Source organism: Saccopteryx leptura, chromosome 5, assembly GCF_036850995.1.
Source record: "Saccopteryx leptura isolate mSacLep1 chromosome 5, mSacLep1_pri_phased_curated, whole genome shotgun sequence".
NCBI classification, from domain to species: Eukaryota; Metazoa; Chordata; class Mammalia; order Chiroptera; family Emballonuridae; genus Saccopteryx; species Saccopteryx leptura.
This window is the reverse complement of record NC_089507.1, coordinates 92032015-92049564: the sequence shown is the minus strand read 5'-3', so window position 1 is coordinate 92049564 and position 17550 is coordinate 92032015. Positions and strand designations below refer to the sequence as shown.

At 38.2% G+C, this 17550-nt stretch overlaps 1 protein-coding gene across 1 annotated transcript in view; it reads left to right on the top strand.

Annotated features, from left to right (window-relative positions):
• Positions 1–17550, top strand: part of COL25A1 (collagen type XXV alpha 1 chain) — a 599542-nt gene that overhangs the window by 503609 nt on the left and 78383 nt on the right. The window contains exons 13-15 of the mRNA XM_066384810.1: positions 10916–10969; positions 13365–13391; positions 15878–15922. Coding sequence (XP_066240907.1) covers positions 10916–10969; positions 13365–13391; positions 15878–15922 — 126 coding nt within the window. The remainder of the gene's footprint in view (positions 1–10915; positions 10970–13364; positions 13392–15877; positions 15923–17550) is intronic.

Here is a 17550-nt window from a genome sequence, read left to right as displayed (position 1 = left end):
TTTGTTCCTGTTTTTGTTTTTTGTTTTTTGTTTGTTTTACTTTAAAATAAGATATGTGCAGTGTGCATAGGGATTTGTTCATAGTTTTTTTTTATAGTCCGGCCCTCCAATGGTCTGAGGGACAGTGAACTGGCCCCCTGTGTAAAAACTTTAGGGACCCCTGGTGTAGTATGTGGTTTAACCCAGCTCTAACAAACACACATCACATACCCCACCCCTTCATCCATTTAGACACTTTGTCTTTCTAAACACGTCTTTGTTCTTTTTATTTTTTTCCATGAGAGTATAAACAGAATTTTTTTTTTTTTTGTATGCAGAAAAGAGTGCCCTCTGTGGCGTCATGCTCTCTGGCCGATTTTTGCCAACTTTTGGACCTTCCTAAGTTATTTAAAAAGGGAGTACTGGATGTTGTTCTCCTTAGACCTCAGCACTTGGGGCTCCTCGTCCAGCCTCCGTTGTCCCTCTGGGAGTGTAACCCTTCCCACAGGTGAGCAGTCCGTGGGCCGAGGAGATGTGCTCAGTCTTCCCCTCTGATCACACTCCGGGTCCCCAGAGTGCAGGAATTCCTCCCTCAGCTGTCCTGAGTCTGCTTCCAGTGCCTGTGTTGGCCTCACCCCCAGGTCTGTGTTCCCAAGTGCGGACCACACAGCTGGGGGAGTGCTCCTACCCTGGGGGACCCAGGAGCAGTTATCAGTGGGGACCTGCGGGTGGAGCTTGCAGGCTGTACGTTTGCACGCTGCCCCCGAGGGTCTTCCTGGGGGACACAGAGAGCTGGGCGGGGACAGAAGGGAGGACATTAGCATTGTGCAGTGCATGGGCTTATCCATGTACGACTACCCAGACCTTTACATTTTAGGGTGTGCTCACAGCAGATAATTCTGTTCTTTTGTATCAATTTTACCCAAATAAACTCAACTCAGTTACTTTCTATGACCCCTAAATTCTTACTCTTGCTTTGCATTTGAATTTCTGTGTTCAAATTCTAGTTTTTACAGTTCTGTCTACAGTAATAGTACAGACAACTAAAATAAAAAGCTAACCAGTAGTCTTATTTCTGAAATAGTCCATACTGTAATATTATTGATACAGCTATCATGTTTTCTTATTTTACGCTTTTGGACATTTTATACTTTAAAAAAAATTATAATGAAGGCTTGATTGTGAGGTTTAGTTTAGTTTTTACTTTAATCAGCTTAAGCCCTAATTCAGTACATTATCTGAAATGGAGTACTTTTATTAAGTTCCTAGCTGATCCGTCTACTTTTCTGCTCATTAGTATTTACATTACCAATGTGGATGAAGAGGTTCTAATTTTAGGGCTGCAGTTTGCTGATTAAAGAAACCAAGTCTTCCGAAGGGCTAGCCCAGCTCTGACGCACGACCAGCCCTCGCCGCCCAGGCTGTGGGTTTTCTGGTTTCCCTTCAGTGTGTCACAGAGCCTCCGCTGCCTCCAGGAAAGAAGCAGAAAAAGAATTAGGAGGTGGGTATGCAAGAAGAAGCTTTTTCAAACTATTGAATTGCTCCACATAAGAGAGAGTAAAACTGAACTCCCAGGATAGTCGAGGAAGACAGGAAGGAGGGAAGCCATTGAGATGGGACGGGTAGAAAGGAGAAGCCGGCGAGATGAGGAAGGAGGGCATGCTTGCGACGTGACACCTTCCGAGGACACCGGCTATCCCATCCCGAACTCACAAAAGGCGTGGGGAGAGTGGAATTCTCCAGGCAACTGACTGACTGTCATGTCTGAATTGCTCGGGGGCAAAACAGAGGTGACATGTACAGATGCAGGTCCTCAAACAGGGGCCTGGAGAGCAGGTCTTGGACTCCCACAGCCTAAGAAACTGGGACTTCAGCAGCGTTGAATCCTTCAGAGCTGGGAGAAAAGAAGCATGTGATTGTCCCCCACCCACTGCATAGAGGGAAAGCTGAGCCCCACAGAAGCTCATACCCTGTGCTCTTTCTCTGTTCTTCAATTTTTTTTTTTTTTTTTTTGTATTTTTCTAAAGCTGGAAACTGGGAGAGACAGTCAGACAGACTCCCGCATGCGCCCGACCGGGATCCACCCGGCACGCCCACCTGGGGCGACGCTCTGCCCCTCCGCTGCGTCGCTCTGCCAAGACCAGAGCCACTCTAGCGCCTGGGGCAGGGGCCAAGGAGCCATCCCCAGCGCCCGGGCGCCATCTTTGCTCCAATGGAGCCTTGGCTGCGGGGGGGGGGGGGGGGGGGGGGGGGGAGAGAGAGACAGAGAGGAAGGAGGGGGGGGGTGGAGAAGCAAATGGGCGCTTCTCCTATGTGCCCTGGCTGGGAATCGAACCCGGGTCCCCTGCACGCCAGGCCGACGCTCTACCGCTGAGCCAACCGGCCAGGGCCCAATATTAATATTTCAGTGAGCCTGCGTGCTTGACGGTGTCGCTGCTGAGTTGAGACCAGTCCTCTTTTTCCCCGGGTCCTGCTGTAACTGAGACAAAGAGCCATCTCCTGCCACCCTGGGTACAGGTCTTTTCCAGTTTCCGGTCCTGAAAGAGTTCTAAGCGCTTAACATCTTCATGTGGGTTTAATGTGTTTGCATCTCCTGTATTTACTCTCTCCTCCACCATTTGTGTCCTGAGCAATGACTGTGTTCAGGAATAGTTTATAAGCACTAAGCAAAGAAAAGTGAGCAAATAGATAAAGTTTCTATTCTAGTGCTGGTGAGGGGATGGGGATGGGAAAGAGTCACCAAATAAAATATAAAATGACAATTAAATTTGAATTTCAGATTAAAAAAACATAATTTTAATATGACTGTGTCCCATTTAATGTTTGGGATAGACTTTATTAAAAAATTATTTGTTTATCTAAAATTTATTTTTAACTGGGTATTTTGTATTTTAATTTCCCAAATCTGGCAGTCATAGTGAGGGAAACAAAAAAGGTACAAAAAATTATACCTTAGTTGGTAAGTGTTGCAACAGTGAAAATAAATGAAGGCCATGGGCACCGGGAGGGGTGGCCCTGGAGGGATTCCGTGACCCCTCCTGTAATGCAGGGACATTTGTATATCTCCAATATTCAAGTGGGCTGTGTTTTAGAGTCAAAGTATGTATAGATGACATATATAAAAGACCTTGTATCCAAGGATAAATAGTTTAGCAGGCTAACCCACATAAACTTATTTTTTAAAATGGTGGAGCTAAAATATATGTTATTAGTGTCAACTGGATCTCCCTTACATTAGGTCTTAAGCTGGGGGGGGGGTGTCCCTGGGAGTTCACAGATGTGTGCAGGAGTGTCAAAAAGACCAAAGATTCTTCTAGAGCAGGGGTCCCCAAACTTTTTACACAGGGGGCCAGTTCACTGTCCCTCAGACCGTTGGAGGGCCGGACTATAAAAAAAAACTATAAAAAAATCCCTATGCACACTGCACATATCTAATTTTAAAGTAAAAAAAGAAAACGGTAACAAATACAATATTTAAAATAACAAGTAAATTTAAATCAACAAACTGACCAGTATTTCAAGGGGAACTATGGGCCTGCTTTTGGCTAATGAGATGGTCAATATGCTCCTCTCACTGACCACCAATGAAAGAGGTGCCCCTTCCGGAAGTGCAGTGGGGGCCGGATGAATGGCCTCAGGGGGCCGCATGCGGCCCGCGGGCCGTAATTTAGGGACCCCTGTTCTAGAGTATTCATTACACTTGAAAGTTGGGGCTTAGATTCTTATTTTGTATTATTGTGTGGCAAAATGCTACATTTCTATAAATTTTAAGGTAAAATATGTTGTACCTCCCCCGTCCACCCAAGCTCGCATTCATACTCATTTATGAGGAGACTAGAGTGAAAAACCAGATTAGAGAGAGAGCATACATGTGAATGGAGAGCAGAAACCCCATTTTCCTAACTCTTCCCCAAAAGGTTTTATCTGAAGTCCCTGCTGAGCACCTCACTTTTAAAGAATCCTCTTCTACTAAGTGTTCTCTATCCAATTGCTGCCAAAGCCTCCAAGGCCCTGAAGCTCTTTAAAGGTACAGCTCCTCTCCCCCATGATTGCCTGTGGACAGAGAAGAATGACTAAAGGCCAGACCTGCTCACCACTCAAGTCACTGAGATCTGTGAATGTTCTGTCACTGTCGGGAAGACAGCTGCCACACACCAGTGTGTTAGAGGGAGCAATGACCTCACTGCCCATTTTCAGTCTTTGTTTTATTGCACATATGTGCCAACGCCACCAACTCCAGAGGTAGGACAAACCTTAAGGCTGATGTCATGAGCACACTCCATCCACTGCTGGTCTGTGTGCCCTGTAGTTTATATTTTTCTCTTTTGTGTGGATGAGTTCTTTCAGAAAATGCAGTACATAAAGAAAACAAATCTGTTTTTGACAAGTGAATGTAAAATTATATTATGCTAAAAATTTTTAAGCTATGACTCATTTTTATTGCCAGAATGAAAAACAATTGGGATTGAGTGATGGCGAGCAATATTACTGCTAAATAACCCAGCTCCGTTTGGCACTCAGTTTCATAGGAAAACGGCATTCCTTTCTATCTTTAAGTATCTTCCAAGTTGTCTCTAAATAGCAGTACCTGAAATAATTGTAAATCCTTCAGTGATGTTTTACATTAGGGTTCTAAAGAGTGTTTGGTTTAAAAAATAAAGAAAGAGGAAAAAAAAGAAAAGAAAGCAGCAAACCATTCTTCTTAAAAGTCAGTCCAACTTATTTTTAGCTTGAATACGCAAATTGTTTTTTGGGAGTAACACAGTGGGAAGAGCCTGAGAAGATAAGGTAGAGTAGAGAAAACCCATCAGACCTGCAGTTAAGGAGTTAGCTGCCATCTTTCTTTACTCTGTCTTTAGAGTGTCCTTCAGAACTTGTGACTGTGAAGTGCATTCAGAAATAGATGGATAGATTACCCAACCAACAAGACTAGCTCTCCAAACACAAAAAACCTAATTCCCTTTTTTTGTCTGTAATTTTCCAATATATTTTTCTACATATGTACATTTGTACTATATTATGTAGCAATGTAATATTACAACTTTGAACAGGCCTCATGATAATTATATATGGTACTCATATATCAGAAAATATGAATACAATATATGATATATGGTTCATTCTTCATTAAGACTTACCATTGGTTTCTATTTATTATTCCTTTTTACTTTAAGTATATAGTATAAGAAAAATTTGTTTAAAGCAATGGTTTTATGACTTTAATTAGATGCCATCAAGTTATTTTTGTGTATATCTTTTTTTCTCACTCAAAAATAAGCCCTTTAGGCACTGACGTGTGCCATATCTGTTTTATCTTTATATACCAAGAATAACCAAGAGTTGAACATGTAGTAAATTTTCACTAAATTTTGTGAATTAATGCCTTCCAGTATCCTATAATTTGACCTTGGTCCTCAGAGTTGTACAGCATTTTATCTTTAACATTACTTTCTAACAACCTGGGAAACTAAGTTTGTGTAATAAGAGAATGCTCCATGACTGTGACATTGATAAATCAGGGTACATATGTTCAGAGAAAACATCTCCAGGTAATTTTGACATTTGATTATGTTGCATACCCATCACCCAAAGTCAAATTTTTTTCCGACACCTTCTATCTGGTTTACTTTGTGCCCCTCCTCTCTCCCCTCCCTTCCCCCCCATAACCATCACCCTCTTGTCCATGTCTCTGAGTCTCATTTTTATGTCCCACCTATGTATGGAATCATATAGTTCTTAGTTTTTTCTGATTTACTTATTTCGCTCAGTATAATGTTATTAAAGTCCATCCATGTTGTAAATGATCCGATGTCATAATTTCTTATGGCTGAGTAGTATTCCATAGTATATATGCACCAAAGCTTTTTAATCCACTCGTCCACTGATGAACACTTAGGCTGTTTCCATATCTTCGCTATTGTGAACAATGCTGCTATATACATGGGGGTACATTTCTCCTTTTGAAACAGTGCTATGGTGTTCTTGGGGTATATTCCTAAAAGTGGGATAGCTGGGTCAAAAGGCAGTTCGATTTTTAATTTTTTGAGGAATCTCCATACTGTTTTCCATAGTGGCTGCACCAGTCTGCATTCCCACCAGCAATGCAGTAGGGTTCCTTTTTCTCCACATCCTCGCCAACATTTATTCTGTGTTGTTTTGTTGATGAGCGCTATTCTGACTGGTGTGAGGTGATATCTCATTGTGGTTTTAATTTGCATTTCTCTAATGATTAGTGATGTTTAGCATTTTTTCATATGCCTATTGGCCATCTGTATGTCCCCTTTGGAGAAGTGTCTATTCATTTCTTTTTCCCATTTTTTGATTGGATTGTTTGTCTTCCTGGTGTTGAGTTTTATAAGTTCTTTATAAATTTTGGTTATTAACCCCTTATCAGACATATTGTCGAATATGTTCTCCCATTGTGTAGTTGTCTTTTTATTCTGTTCTTATTGTCTTTAACTGTGCAAAAGCTTTTTAGTTTCATATAGTTCATTTGTTTATCCTGTCTTTTATTTTACTTGCCTTTGGAGATAAATCAGAAAATATATTGCTGTGAGAGATGCCGGCGAGCTTACTGCCTATGTTTTTTTCTAAGATGGTTATGGTTTCACAGCTTACATTTAAGTCTTTTATCCATTTTGAGTTTATTTTTGTGAATGGTGTAAATTGGTGGTCTAGTTTCATTTTTTTGCAGTTAGATGTCCAGTTTTCCCAACACCATTTGTTAAAGAGGCTGTCTTTACTCCATTGTATGCTCTTACCTCCTTTGTCAAATATCAGTTGTCCATAAAGGTTTATTTCTGGGTTCTCTGTTCTGTTCCATTGATCTATATGCTTGTTCTTATGCCAGTACCAGGCTGTTTTGAGTACAATGGCCTTCCAGTATAACTTCAAATTAGGAAGCGTGATACCTCCAACTTTATTCTTCCTTTTCAAGATTGCTGAGGCTATTTGTGTTCTTTTTTAGTTTCACATAAATTTTTGGTATTTTTCTTGATATAATTTATTAGAAAGGTAAAATTCTATGAGTCATTCTTTCCTTCTTGATTCTATCCTCCCTTGATTCACTCAGGAAACAGCTTATTTACTTTTCAGCTTTAAAATTTTGTGAGATATGTATTTAAGTTATAAACACATGAAAAATATTTAACCTTGCAAGAGATAGATATAAAGCTGAGCAACAGTAAACTCTCTTTTGTGCTTATTAAAATAGTCACAGAAAACTTTGCTGTATGTAATACATATGGCAGCTTTAGAGTACATATATCATAGCAAATAAGAATTTGGTGAGAACAAGATATTCAGGCACATTATGTCAGAGATGAGAGCCCTGCATGAGTGGAGTTGCTCTTGAAGCTCCAATGGTAAGAGATGTTGAATGTGTAGTTAATTTAAGACAAGAGGTATGATAACACATTTCAAACTGGAACAAAATTAGAATGTCAGAATGTCCTGAATGCCTTCAAGATCAAACTTACTGCAATGTTGAAAGTATGGCTGTGATACCTGTTCTGAAGACAAAAGCAATGCATGAAGCTTTGATCCTATTATCTTCAGAAAACCTAAGCACTCACAGGTCCTACTGAAACTGTATATAAGAAGAAATCATATTCAAAGGACAATTCTTTATAGCCCTATAGATTTGTCACATGGCAGGTTTGATACCTCTAGAGAACAATGTGCTATGTTACCATTACAGCTAGAGAGGAAATGGTTTCTAGAGATGGTTTCTACTAGATGCCAGCATCTAGAGCAGTGGTAGTCAACCTGGTCCCTACCACCCCCTAGTGGGCATTCCAGCTTTCATGATGGGCGGTAGCAGAGCAACCAAAGTATAAATAAAAAGATAGATTTAACTGTAGTAAATTGTTTTATAAAGATTTATTCTGCCAAACTTAGTGAAAATCCAACATAAAGTACTTGGTAAGTAATTATTATTGTATGCTTTAACTTGCTATAACTCTGCTTTATAAATTTTATAAAGTAAAGTTAGTTCCCTTTTTTAAATCACTACTACTGTGGAACCAGTGGGCGGTTAGAAAATTTTACTACTAACAGAGATACAAAAGTGCGCGGTAGGTATAAAAAGGTTGACTACCCCTGGTCTAGAGCAAAGCCATGCCCTCTCCTACTCAGCCATGGAATGACTGATGTGAGATGCTGATTGAGATGTTTATTTGTATTTTTTTTCTTGCCCAAGTAAATAGTTGGCCATGAGGCCATCATCTAATAATTCTTTCTCCTCCATATCCTGTGCTAATGAAATTGTGAAAAAGTAGCACAGAATAGGTGCTTATATAAGAAGATAAAACTCAGAGCCCTTTTGGAAAGCAATTAAGAAACATTTGCAGAATGCCCTGGCTGTGTATCTCAATTGGTTAGAGCGTTGTTCCAATACTGTATACCAAAGTTGCAGCTTCAATTCCTAGTCAGGACATATAAGAATCAACCAATGAATGCATAAATAAGTGGAATAACAAATCAATGTCTCTCTCTCTTCCACTCTCTCTAAAAATCAATAAATAAATGAAATTTAAAAAATATTTGCAGAGGTGTTTATTTTAGTTTATCTTTAATAAATATTTGCAAAGGTGTTTATTTTAGTTTATCTTTAATAGCAAAAATTGGAAATGACCTAAGTATTCAAAAATTTGGGACAGATTAAACAGTGATCAGACCTAACTTTAATAGATGATAATTAAACTATGCACAAGACAATCATAAATAATGTGTGAAAACAAATGCGTGGTATAAAATAATAAAAAATATCAGACTATGTTATCAGCTTACAAATTCCTTCAAAATATGTAAGCATACATATTAAAGACTAGAAGGAAACAGGACAAAATAAAAACAGTTATTAGAGAGTAACAGGATTATAGGTGTAGTTTTTTTGTTTTTGTATTTCCTTTTATATTAAAGATTATTTTAACAATGTATAAAATAAAAAGATCAAATTTTAGTCCCTCGATGTTCATATATTTAGGAAGATGTTATGCAGATACCTAAGCAATGTTTCTCTTCCTTGCTTCAAAGTCTCAGCATGTATTTTGTCTGGTTCCAAAGGCTTAACCATTTTTTATTATTATTCTGGCTACCATGGTTATTCTTTGAAAATCTAAACAAAGTTTGTATTGTTCCCTGGCAGCATCTCTTATTTGCATTCAACCATGAGTTATGACATTAGTGCATCCTGTTGTAGAGTTTTTGAAGAAAGCAGACTTGATAGCTCTTTTTCTGCTTGCACAGTAAAATGATAGTTCTCTTTCAGGATGGGTTCTGTCTCCAAGTTCTTACCCTTTGTGATTTACAAATGGCCTATCAAAATTTCCCTATAATGGCCATCATTATTTTAAGTCAACAGTTTTGCCATTTTACCAAGGAAAGTGCAAGAGTTACCATTATAATGTAACTTGATACAGGAAGCAGAATTTCTTAACTTCCAGTAGTTAAGACTTTCACAATTATAATAATCCAGTATAATAGTAAAATATTTTTTCTCTTCTGGAAAGACACTGTAAGCTTTGCATTTCTCAGTTTATCTGATAGGTGTACATAAATAATCTTTATAAGTAATATTTAATTCAGGATTCTGTTTATTCTGAAAGCACATTTACAAATGAGGAGTATATACCCATTAATAGTGAGGATACAAATATCATCTACTCTCTCCTGATTTGTAGATGCCTTCATTCATTCAGCAATGCATTATGTCGTTAAGAGCACAACCTCTTACACCAGATCATGAGAGTTCAAAACTTGGCTAGTGTTGTGTAAATCTGAAAAGAATTATTTAACCTTTCTGTATCTTAATTTCTTCATCTGTTAAGTAGAGATAAAACTAGTACTTACCTCAGAGAAATTTGTGATAGTTGAGTTTATGAATGTAAAGTTCCTGGTACTTAAAATGTTACTATTATTATTAATGTACATATTTTTATACATGTTCATGTATATTTTTGCTGAAAGTACAAATGTTAAAATGGTACAATCCCTGACTTCCAGGTGACTTAGAAAACATGCTTAAAAATCAGCTAAGTTTGCTGTGGCTAATCTAATAATAAAATCTGGGGATTTTTTTTAATCAATAAGAAGCAACTTTACTACCCTCAGTAGAAGAAGAAAGTCATTCATTAGTTGGAGCAGATAGTAAAGGGCATTGAGAACGTTTGTAAATGAAAATGAAATTCTAGTTGCTATAAGTTGGAGCCACATGGAAGCAGAGAGCCAGAGTATCTCTCCTTTGCTTCTGGGCCTTTCAAGGCACTCTCCTCCTTGGAAAACAGTTTCTGGCTGAGTCTAGAAAGACTGACATACATCATCATCTCTGTGAAATGGAGCACTTTCTAACATAATAGCCATCATCTTTTTCCCCAATGTCTGTCACTCACAATGACAACGAGAGCTGTAAGTCTGTATGTTTTGCTTTAATTAATTTTACAGTAAAATTGGAAAGAGAAAAACAAAGCCAATTTTACTTTTATGTCAGATATGTCTAAGTGAAATAAGTAGATGTGTATGTCCTTCAAGATTTATATTTGGAAATGCTCATCTGATTAAGTCTAATGATATAATGAATTAATCTATATTTTCCTGAACTGATGAATCACTTAAAAGTTCTCCATCAAGGGAGTCTTATGTTTTCAGTTGTCTTTAACTCTGAATGTACCCAGTACAATGGTAGATATTCCTTTCATATTGGTAAGTTGCTTCGGCTTTCTTAAAGGAGAAAAGATTAAACAAAGGAAATTAGCTCTGTTTTGTTCTTAGTCCCTAGCACATGGAATTTTGAACCAAATAGGCTAACTTGTATTTATACTAGTAGACACTTACTTTCTATCTACTTTTGAAGCATTATTAGATGGCCATATCTCCTAATGATCTATATATAATGTACTGTCTATTTTATTTAATAGTATCTATTTTTTATTTTGAGGGTGAGCCCGGGTTGCCTGGAGAAGTGGGACAGGACGGAATCCCAGGGCCAAAGGTTAGTACAAATAAAACCAAGCAGAATCATTTGAAATGTGCGTTTTCATGAAATTGTAAGCTGTTAAAATTTTTTTAATATCCCATTGGTTTTACCTGGATAGAATTTTTTATCAATAGTATAGTACAGTGGTCCCCAAACCTTTTACACAGGGGGCCACTTCACTGTCCCTCAGACTGTTGGAGGGCCAGACTATAAAAAAAACTATGAACAAATCCCTATGCACACTGCACATATCTTATTTTAAAGTAAAAAAACAAAATGGGAACAAATACAATATTTAAATAAAGAACAAGTAAATTTAAATCAACAAACTGACCAGTATTTCAATGGGAACTATGGGCCTGCTTTTGGCTAATGAGATGGCCAATATCTGGTTTCATATTTGTCACTGCTAGCCCTAACAAGTGATATGACGCGTACGTCCCATGTCACAGGAAGTAGTACTGTACGTGAGCAACGCCACGCTTTGCGGTGCTGCCACATACAGTGCTCCTCTCACTGACCACCAATGGAAGAGGTGCCCCTTCCGGAAGTGCGGCAGGGGCCGTATAAATGGCCTCAGGGGTCTGCATGCAGCCCACATGCCTTAGTTTGGGGACCCCTGGATAATATGCTGCTGTACAGAACTTTGTGACTAATGAATAAATTATGTTTGTGATTCTTGTTAGCATTATAAATGCAGGACATGATCGTCTAAAACCTATATTTTTGTAGAGAAAGCCCATGTTTCAAATATGATGTTGTCATTTGCCAGTTAATATGACTATATTAAAACATAGGCCATGTCTATACTGCCTAAAATTTGCATACTATTTACACAAATTACTAAAGATTCTATTCACAGTGCCACTATGGCTTTTCTTGAAGATCTGGCTGCCTCTAGCCCTTATACAACATAACCAGTAATCAAATGAAGAGCAGAATAAAGATGTGGTGTTTAAAATCTAAAACTGGATATAGTCAATTACTAAATAGGGAAAAAATGTAATGAAGATGATTTTTTTTTTTTGGATTGCATGTATTCTTTGTTTTTTGAAGAACAAATGAATCTGTTAAATATAAAAAAGATTGGTGACAGTTTAGTTTAAACCAAACAGGCAGACAAATCCCAAATCCTTTGATGAGTGAACATCCCTTGAAGTACAAAACTAATGTCTAATCCTGTCAGCTGTGCTGGTGTTTATCCATACCCACAGATGCCTGTCAGCTGATTTTACAGATCACATTGCTATTGACATACGCCTAAAATGAACCTAAAATGTGTAGACCTGTCCCTTGTCCCGTAGGAGAGGAAAGAAAATATTCCTTCTGAAACTATAGCCATTCTCCTGTCTTTCCCTTCTCTTGTACCCTGCTAAAAAGCCAAGTGATAGAAGTAATGCTTAATGCACGTTCTCAGGGCTATTCTTCGGTTGCCTAGCGACCCTCAGGATGGAAGACGAGCACTGAAAGGTAGCCAGAAATTCAGAAACGGTCAGGCTGACTTCCAGCAAAGGAAAAGAGCCTTGCCTCCAAACTGACTTCTGAAGTGGGTTATTATTTTTAAAAACACAACAATCACCTTAAACCATTTTTTAAGCAATTAATCTCATGGCAGCACTTACGCTTTTTGTAAAAGGAATATTATCGTAATATGTATAATTTACTCTAGAGTTCTCCCACGCCACCCTTTGTCTCTTCCCAGGTGAAGTGGACATGAGATTCTCTGCAGAGCACAGTGTTTCGGTTTAGTCCTCACACTGACTGGGTCATCATTTTGAGAGAAGACATTCTTCTACACTTACTTTGATTCTTCCATTCTAGTGCTTTTAAAAATACACCTGATTTGGAGCATGCTGCTTACCAATAGGTTAAAGCGATTTAAGACATTGTGAAGGGGTCCAAGTTCAGGACTGTATATACGGTCATACGAGGGGAAGGTGGAAGACAGACTGGGGAACTACACAGATTGGGGAATCTGAACCCCTGAAATAATCCATGCATCAGAAGCTGCTTTAAATCAAGACTTCATGGAAGTGTGTGCTAGCCCACCTTACTGATTCAGAGTTGGGGCAAAACACAAACTCCGAGCCTAAGAAACTGCCCAAGACCTTAAATTACCACCACATCATTCTCCTTAAGGACTCAAAAGCCAGTTTAAGGATGATAATCTTAAATATCCTTCTTTAGTCCTCTAAAAGCAAAGACTTAAGATTTTATTTGATATTGATATCCATATTCAATTCTCCAGAAAACTCGTACCGTTTGTTTTTATATAACAATGATATATATTGCCAAAAAATATATAAAGATCACATATGATTACTATGTTCAATATCTGATTTTGTTTGGTATTGGTTCCTTGAGTGTTCTATAATTTAACATTTCACTCAATCTTTGTTATTTTACCCAGGGAGCACCTGGAGAACGAGGAGAGAAGGTGAGAATTATTCTGCCTACATTTATATCTTTTCCCCACAAAGAGGTACCAAACTGAACTGTGTATAAGTATGGACAGACAGACAGATTTAGATACAGATATATAGTTATAGATATAATGACTTTTTTTTATTTGTTTGTTTCTAACTTAATCAATGAAAAGAGAAAATAGTGTAATTCTTAAGTATGGATAGAAGTTTTTAAAAGGTTTAAAGAAATGGAGGAAAAAAGAGCAAATTTAAACATTCTGTCTTTGGATTTTAAATGACTTTCAAAACTTCCTGGGCCTGCAGAATTTCTGTTCACCCTACCTGCTAGTGCCACTGCCGTCCTTTCCAAGTGTCTCATCTCTCTGCTGCTTCTTCCGTCACTAAGTTAAGGGGATACAGATGTTTGCCATAGCAGATATACTGAGAGTTACCCCACAAAGAATTCCTGTAAAAAAAAAAAGAGAAACAAACAAACAAAAAGAGTGCCATGTGTTACATCTCTCTTACCCGTCCTTCCTCACTACCTTTGGGCATGTCCTGATTCGTTTTAGACTCTCAGTGCATATTTTAGTCCTAATTTTCCTGATTCTCATGCTATTTAATAATTTTTGAGAAATGTAATATCTGAAACTTCCAAGATACTACATAATGCTCTTCATGAGTGATTTGATCTCTCTGGCAAATCAGTATTATCACCTCTGATCCCAGAAGAAGTACCTCTAAAGATCCTGAAAGCTTCTTGAATATAATGTAATTTTTGGCCTTGTGAAACAGAAAAAAGACATTTATTTCAATGGAAGGGGAGCATAACAGAGGGGACAGTCAGACCCTTTGTTTCATGACTCCTCCGAGCCAGTTTTCCCAATAAGAAAGCTTGCTTCCTTTGTTCTGTTTTTTAATAAAGGGATTTCCAAACAATTTCTTTCTTAGAGTAAGCTGCCAGGCTGCCTATTCAAAGGTCCCTCATAACAGATTATGTACATATACTTGGCATCCAACCAGTTCATGGTAATTAACTTGAAATTAATTAGTCGCCAGATGACACTTTTGTGCAGACAGCAAGGAGGGAGAGGGCAGTGCCAGCATCGCCCGGATCCTCAGATACAGCGGCTCAGGCTGCCAGGCTGCAGTGGGGTGTCCGTCCCCGGAGACAAAGGCCTGAGCAGGTTAGCTTCATGCTCATGAAACAAGAAAAGAAAATAGAAAAGAACATCTTTCCTTATCACCATTCTTCTCCTAGGGACACAGTTACCAAGAGTTTCTTATTTTAAAGATATTTTTAAGTGACCTCTTATGAAGCTAGACAAAAGGGCATTCCAACTTATGGACTATAAGAACAGTAAAGTAATGTTGTTGCTAGCAGCCATCATTAACAGCCAGTGTGTCAGATAAGGTCCTAGTTGCTTTACACACAGTATATTGTTTATTTCTTACGTCCCCATAAAGTATTCTTGCCCTCACGTTACTCATGAAGATTATGATGCATAGAAAACTTCCTTTGCCCAGTAGGCGCTGGAGCTGGGCTCGGCCTCTCTGGCTCCCAGTTCATGATGTTTCCACCAGAACATGCTACGTACAAGACTAAAGAATCCAGAATTTAAGGAAGCAAAGCATAAGTGATAAACAAATGACTTTTTCTTTTCTAATTCATTGCTTTGAGGGTAGAAAGGAGATGTTAGTGAAGGAATGGACATAGGAAATCTAGGAAACGTAAACTCCCCAATTTATGATTTTTAAAAAGCATGTTTAATAAATATAAAACATTTATTTTGCAAATGCAAATCATGAAAGTACAGATAAATCAAATATTAAGGGCACAGGTTTTGAGGGCTGGCTCATGCACTCTGAGGACCTGGAGATTTGAGGTGGGCTTGAAGACAGGAGTAAGATGTATACAGATCAAAGGGAAAGGAGAAGTCGGGGGTCCAGGTGGCAGGAACGCACAGAGAGGTGGTGAGCCCTGTGGCTAATTCAGGGAATGGTTAGCAGAAAGTCTTTGTTACAGTAGAGATAGGAGCAGAGGAGAAAAGAGTTAGGGAGGCTTTAAGTGTCAGGATAAGTTACTAGCTACTAGAAATCAGAGAAATTGCTACTTCCTCTTAATATCATAGAGTAGTTTAAAACTGTTCAGCTATGTTCATTATAATAAAATGTATTTGGACAGTGATATCAAGCAGCTGTTCAAGTGAAAGAACATTAATTAGCTCTAGCCATGGCTGGATAGTTTGGTTGGTTAGAGCATCATCTTGATACACGGAGGTTGCGTGTTCAATCCCCAGTCAAGGCACATACAGAAACATAGTGATATTTCTGTCTATCTCTCTTCCTCTCCCTCTAAAAAAAAGTCAATTAAAAAAAAGAACATTAGCTCTGTAGAGCACTTTCAGCAGATTATAATATGTAGTGATTATGAAAAGAAACTTAAAATAATGGAAAATATTTTTGTATAATATCACCAATATATTTTACATATATAGCTTTTCCTCCTCTCTTTTAGGGAGATGCTGGAGAGAGTGGCCCCAAAGGTGATGCAGGCGAAAAGGTATAGTGTTGCAAAATATGGAATAGTTGTGTATGAGCAAGAAATGGTTTTCTGTATATATGAAAATAGGAGATTCTGAGAGAGGTAAGTAAATGGTAGTAGTTTTGTTTGACAAGAAAAGAGATAATCCTACAAGTTTAGAAAACACATTTAAATATTTAATTTACAACAGGTGATTATTCCACAAGCTCCTAGGTACAAATTTAAATATTTTAAATGTAAAATGCTATGTCAAAATTTAGAAAATGTGTAGCTAGATTTCCAATAATATGGTTTTCAAGGAATAAAAACAGTTACTCATGTATAAAAATGGCACACTCCCTTTATGGGCAGAGATATAAAAATAGAGTTTCTGAAGTGATTCTGTTTATCTCAATGTTAGGAGAGAACACATCAGAGAATTGGGGTGAGATTTAAAGTTTGCCAGTATATGTCTCTTGATTAAGAATCTTAAATGCAGTCTTGAAGATTTGCCTCAACTTGAAATCTACTAAATCTGTATATTTTGTCAGCCTTTATTTTGTCATTATTTTTTATCTTGTGAACCATTATTTATATTCCAGTGGTCTTGTGGCTCATCTTCCTACCCATCTCTTTTACCCCAGTCTATCATGACAGCTTTGCTTAGGTTCCTACTTACAGATATCTCTGACATAAGAAGCACTTCACTTTGCGCTGTTAAGAATGAAGTGAGCCTGACCAGATGGTGGTGCAGTGTATAGAGCACAGACCTGGAACACTAAGGACCCAGGTTGAAACCCCGAGGTCACCAGCTTGAGTGTGGGATCAGAGACATAATCCTATGGTAGCTGGCTTGAGCCCTAAGGTTGCTGGCTTAAGCAAAGGATCACTAGCTCAGCTGGAGCACCCCTCCCCCAGTCAAGGCACGTATGAGAAGCAATCAATGAACCACTAAAGTGAGCAACTACGAGTTGATGTTTCTCATCTCCCTTTCTGTCTGTCTGTCTGTCTGTCTCTCTCTCTCCCCCCCTCTCTCTCTCACACACACACACAAAAGAATAAAGGGAAAGATCTTTTAAGCTGAAAGTAGAATAGTCAGTCATGTTTTAATTTAAATCAACTTAGGTAATTGAGTAATGAAAAAAAACTGAATTATTCATTTAAGCTTATAGTTCTGAATAAGAATATTCAACTTTGAAAATTATTATAGTACAGATGGGTAATGGTTAGTCATAAACATACCTATAAAATAAAGAGAAATGTATCTTTCTCATTTCTATAAATATATATTAATATAGATATGGCATGGTGGTAGGAATGAATTAATATCAACAAATAGCAACTATGTTTATATTCAAAATCAGTCTAACAATTAGGGGGAACTCTCAGTTTCTTGTAGACCAGGGTCTCCCAACCTCAGTACTAGGACCAGTAGTTGTTGTGGGAACTGTTGCATGTTTAGTATCATTCTCAGCCTCTGCTGACTACATGCCAGTAATACCCTTGAGATGTGGCAACTAAACCCATTTCAAGACATTGCCAAATGTTCCCTGAGGGACTGAGTTTCTCCTAGTTGAGAACCAATGCTGTAGACTCTTTCTATTTACTGGTCAAATTTAAGTATCGTGCCAAAATCAAATATGGCATGAATATGGGGGGGGGGGCAA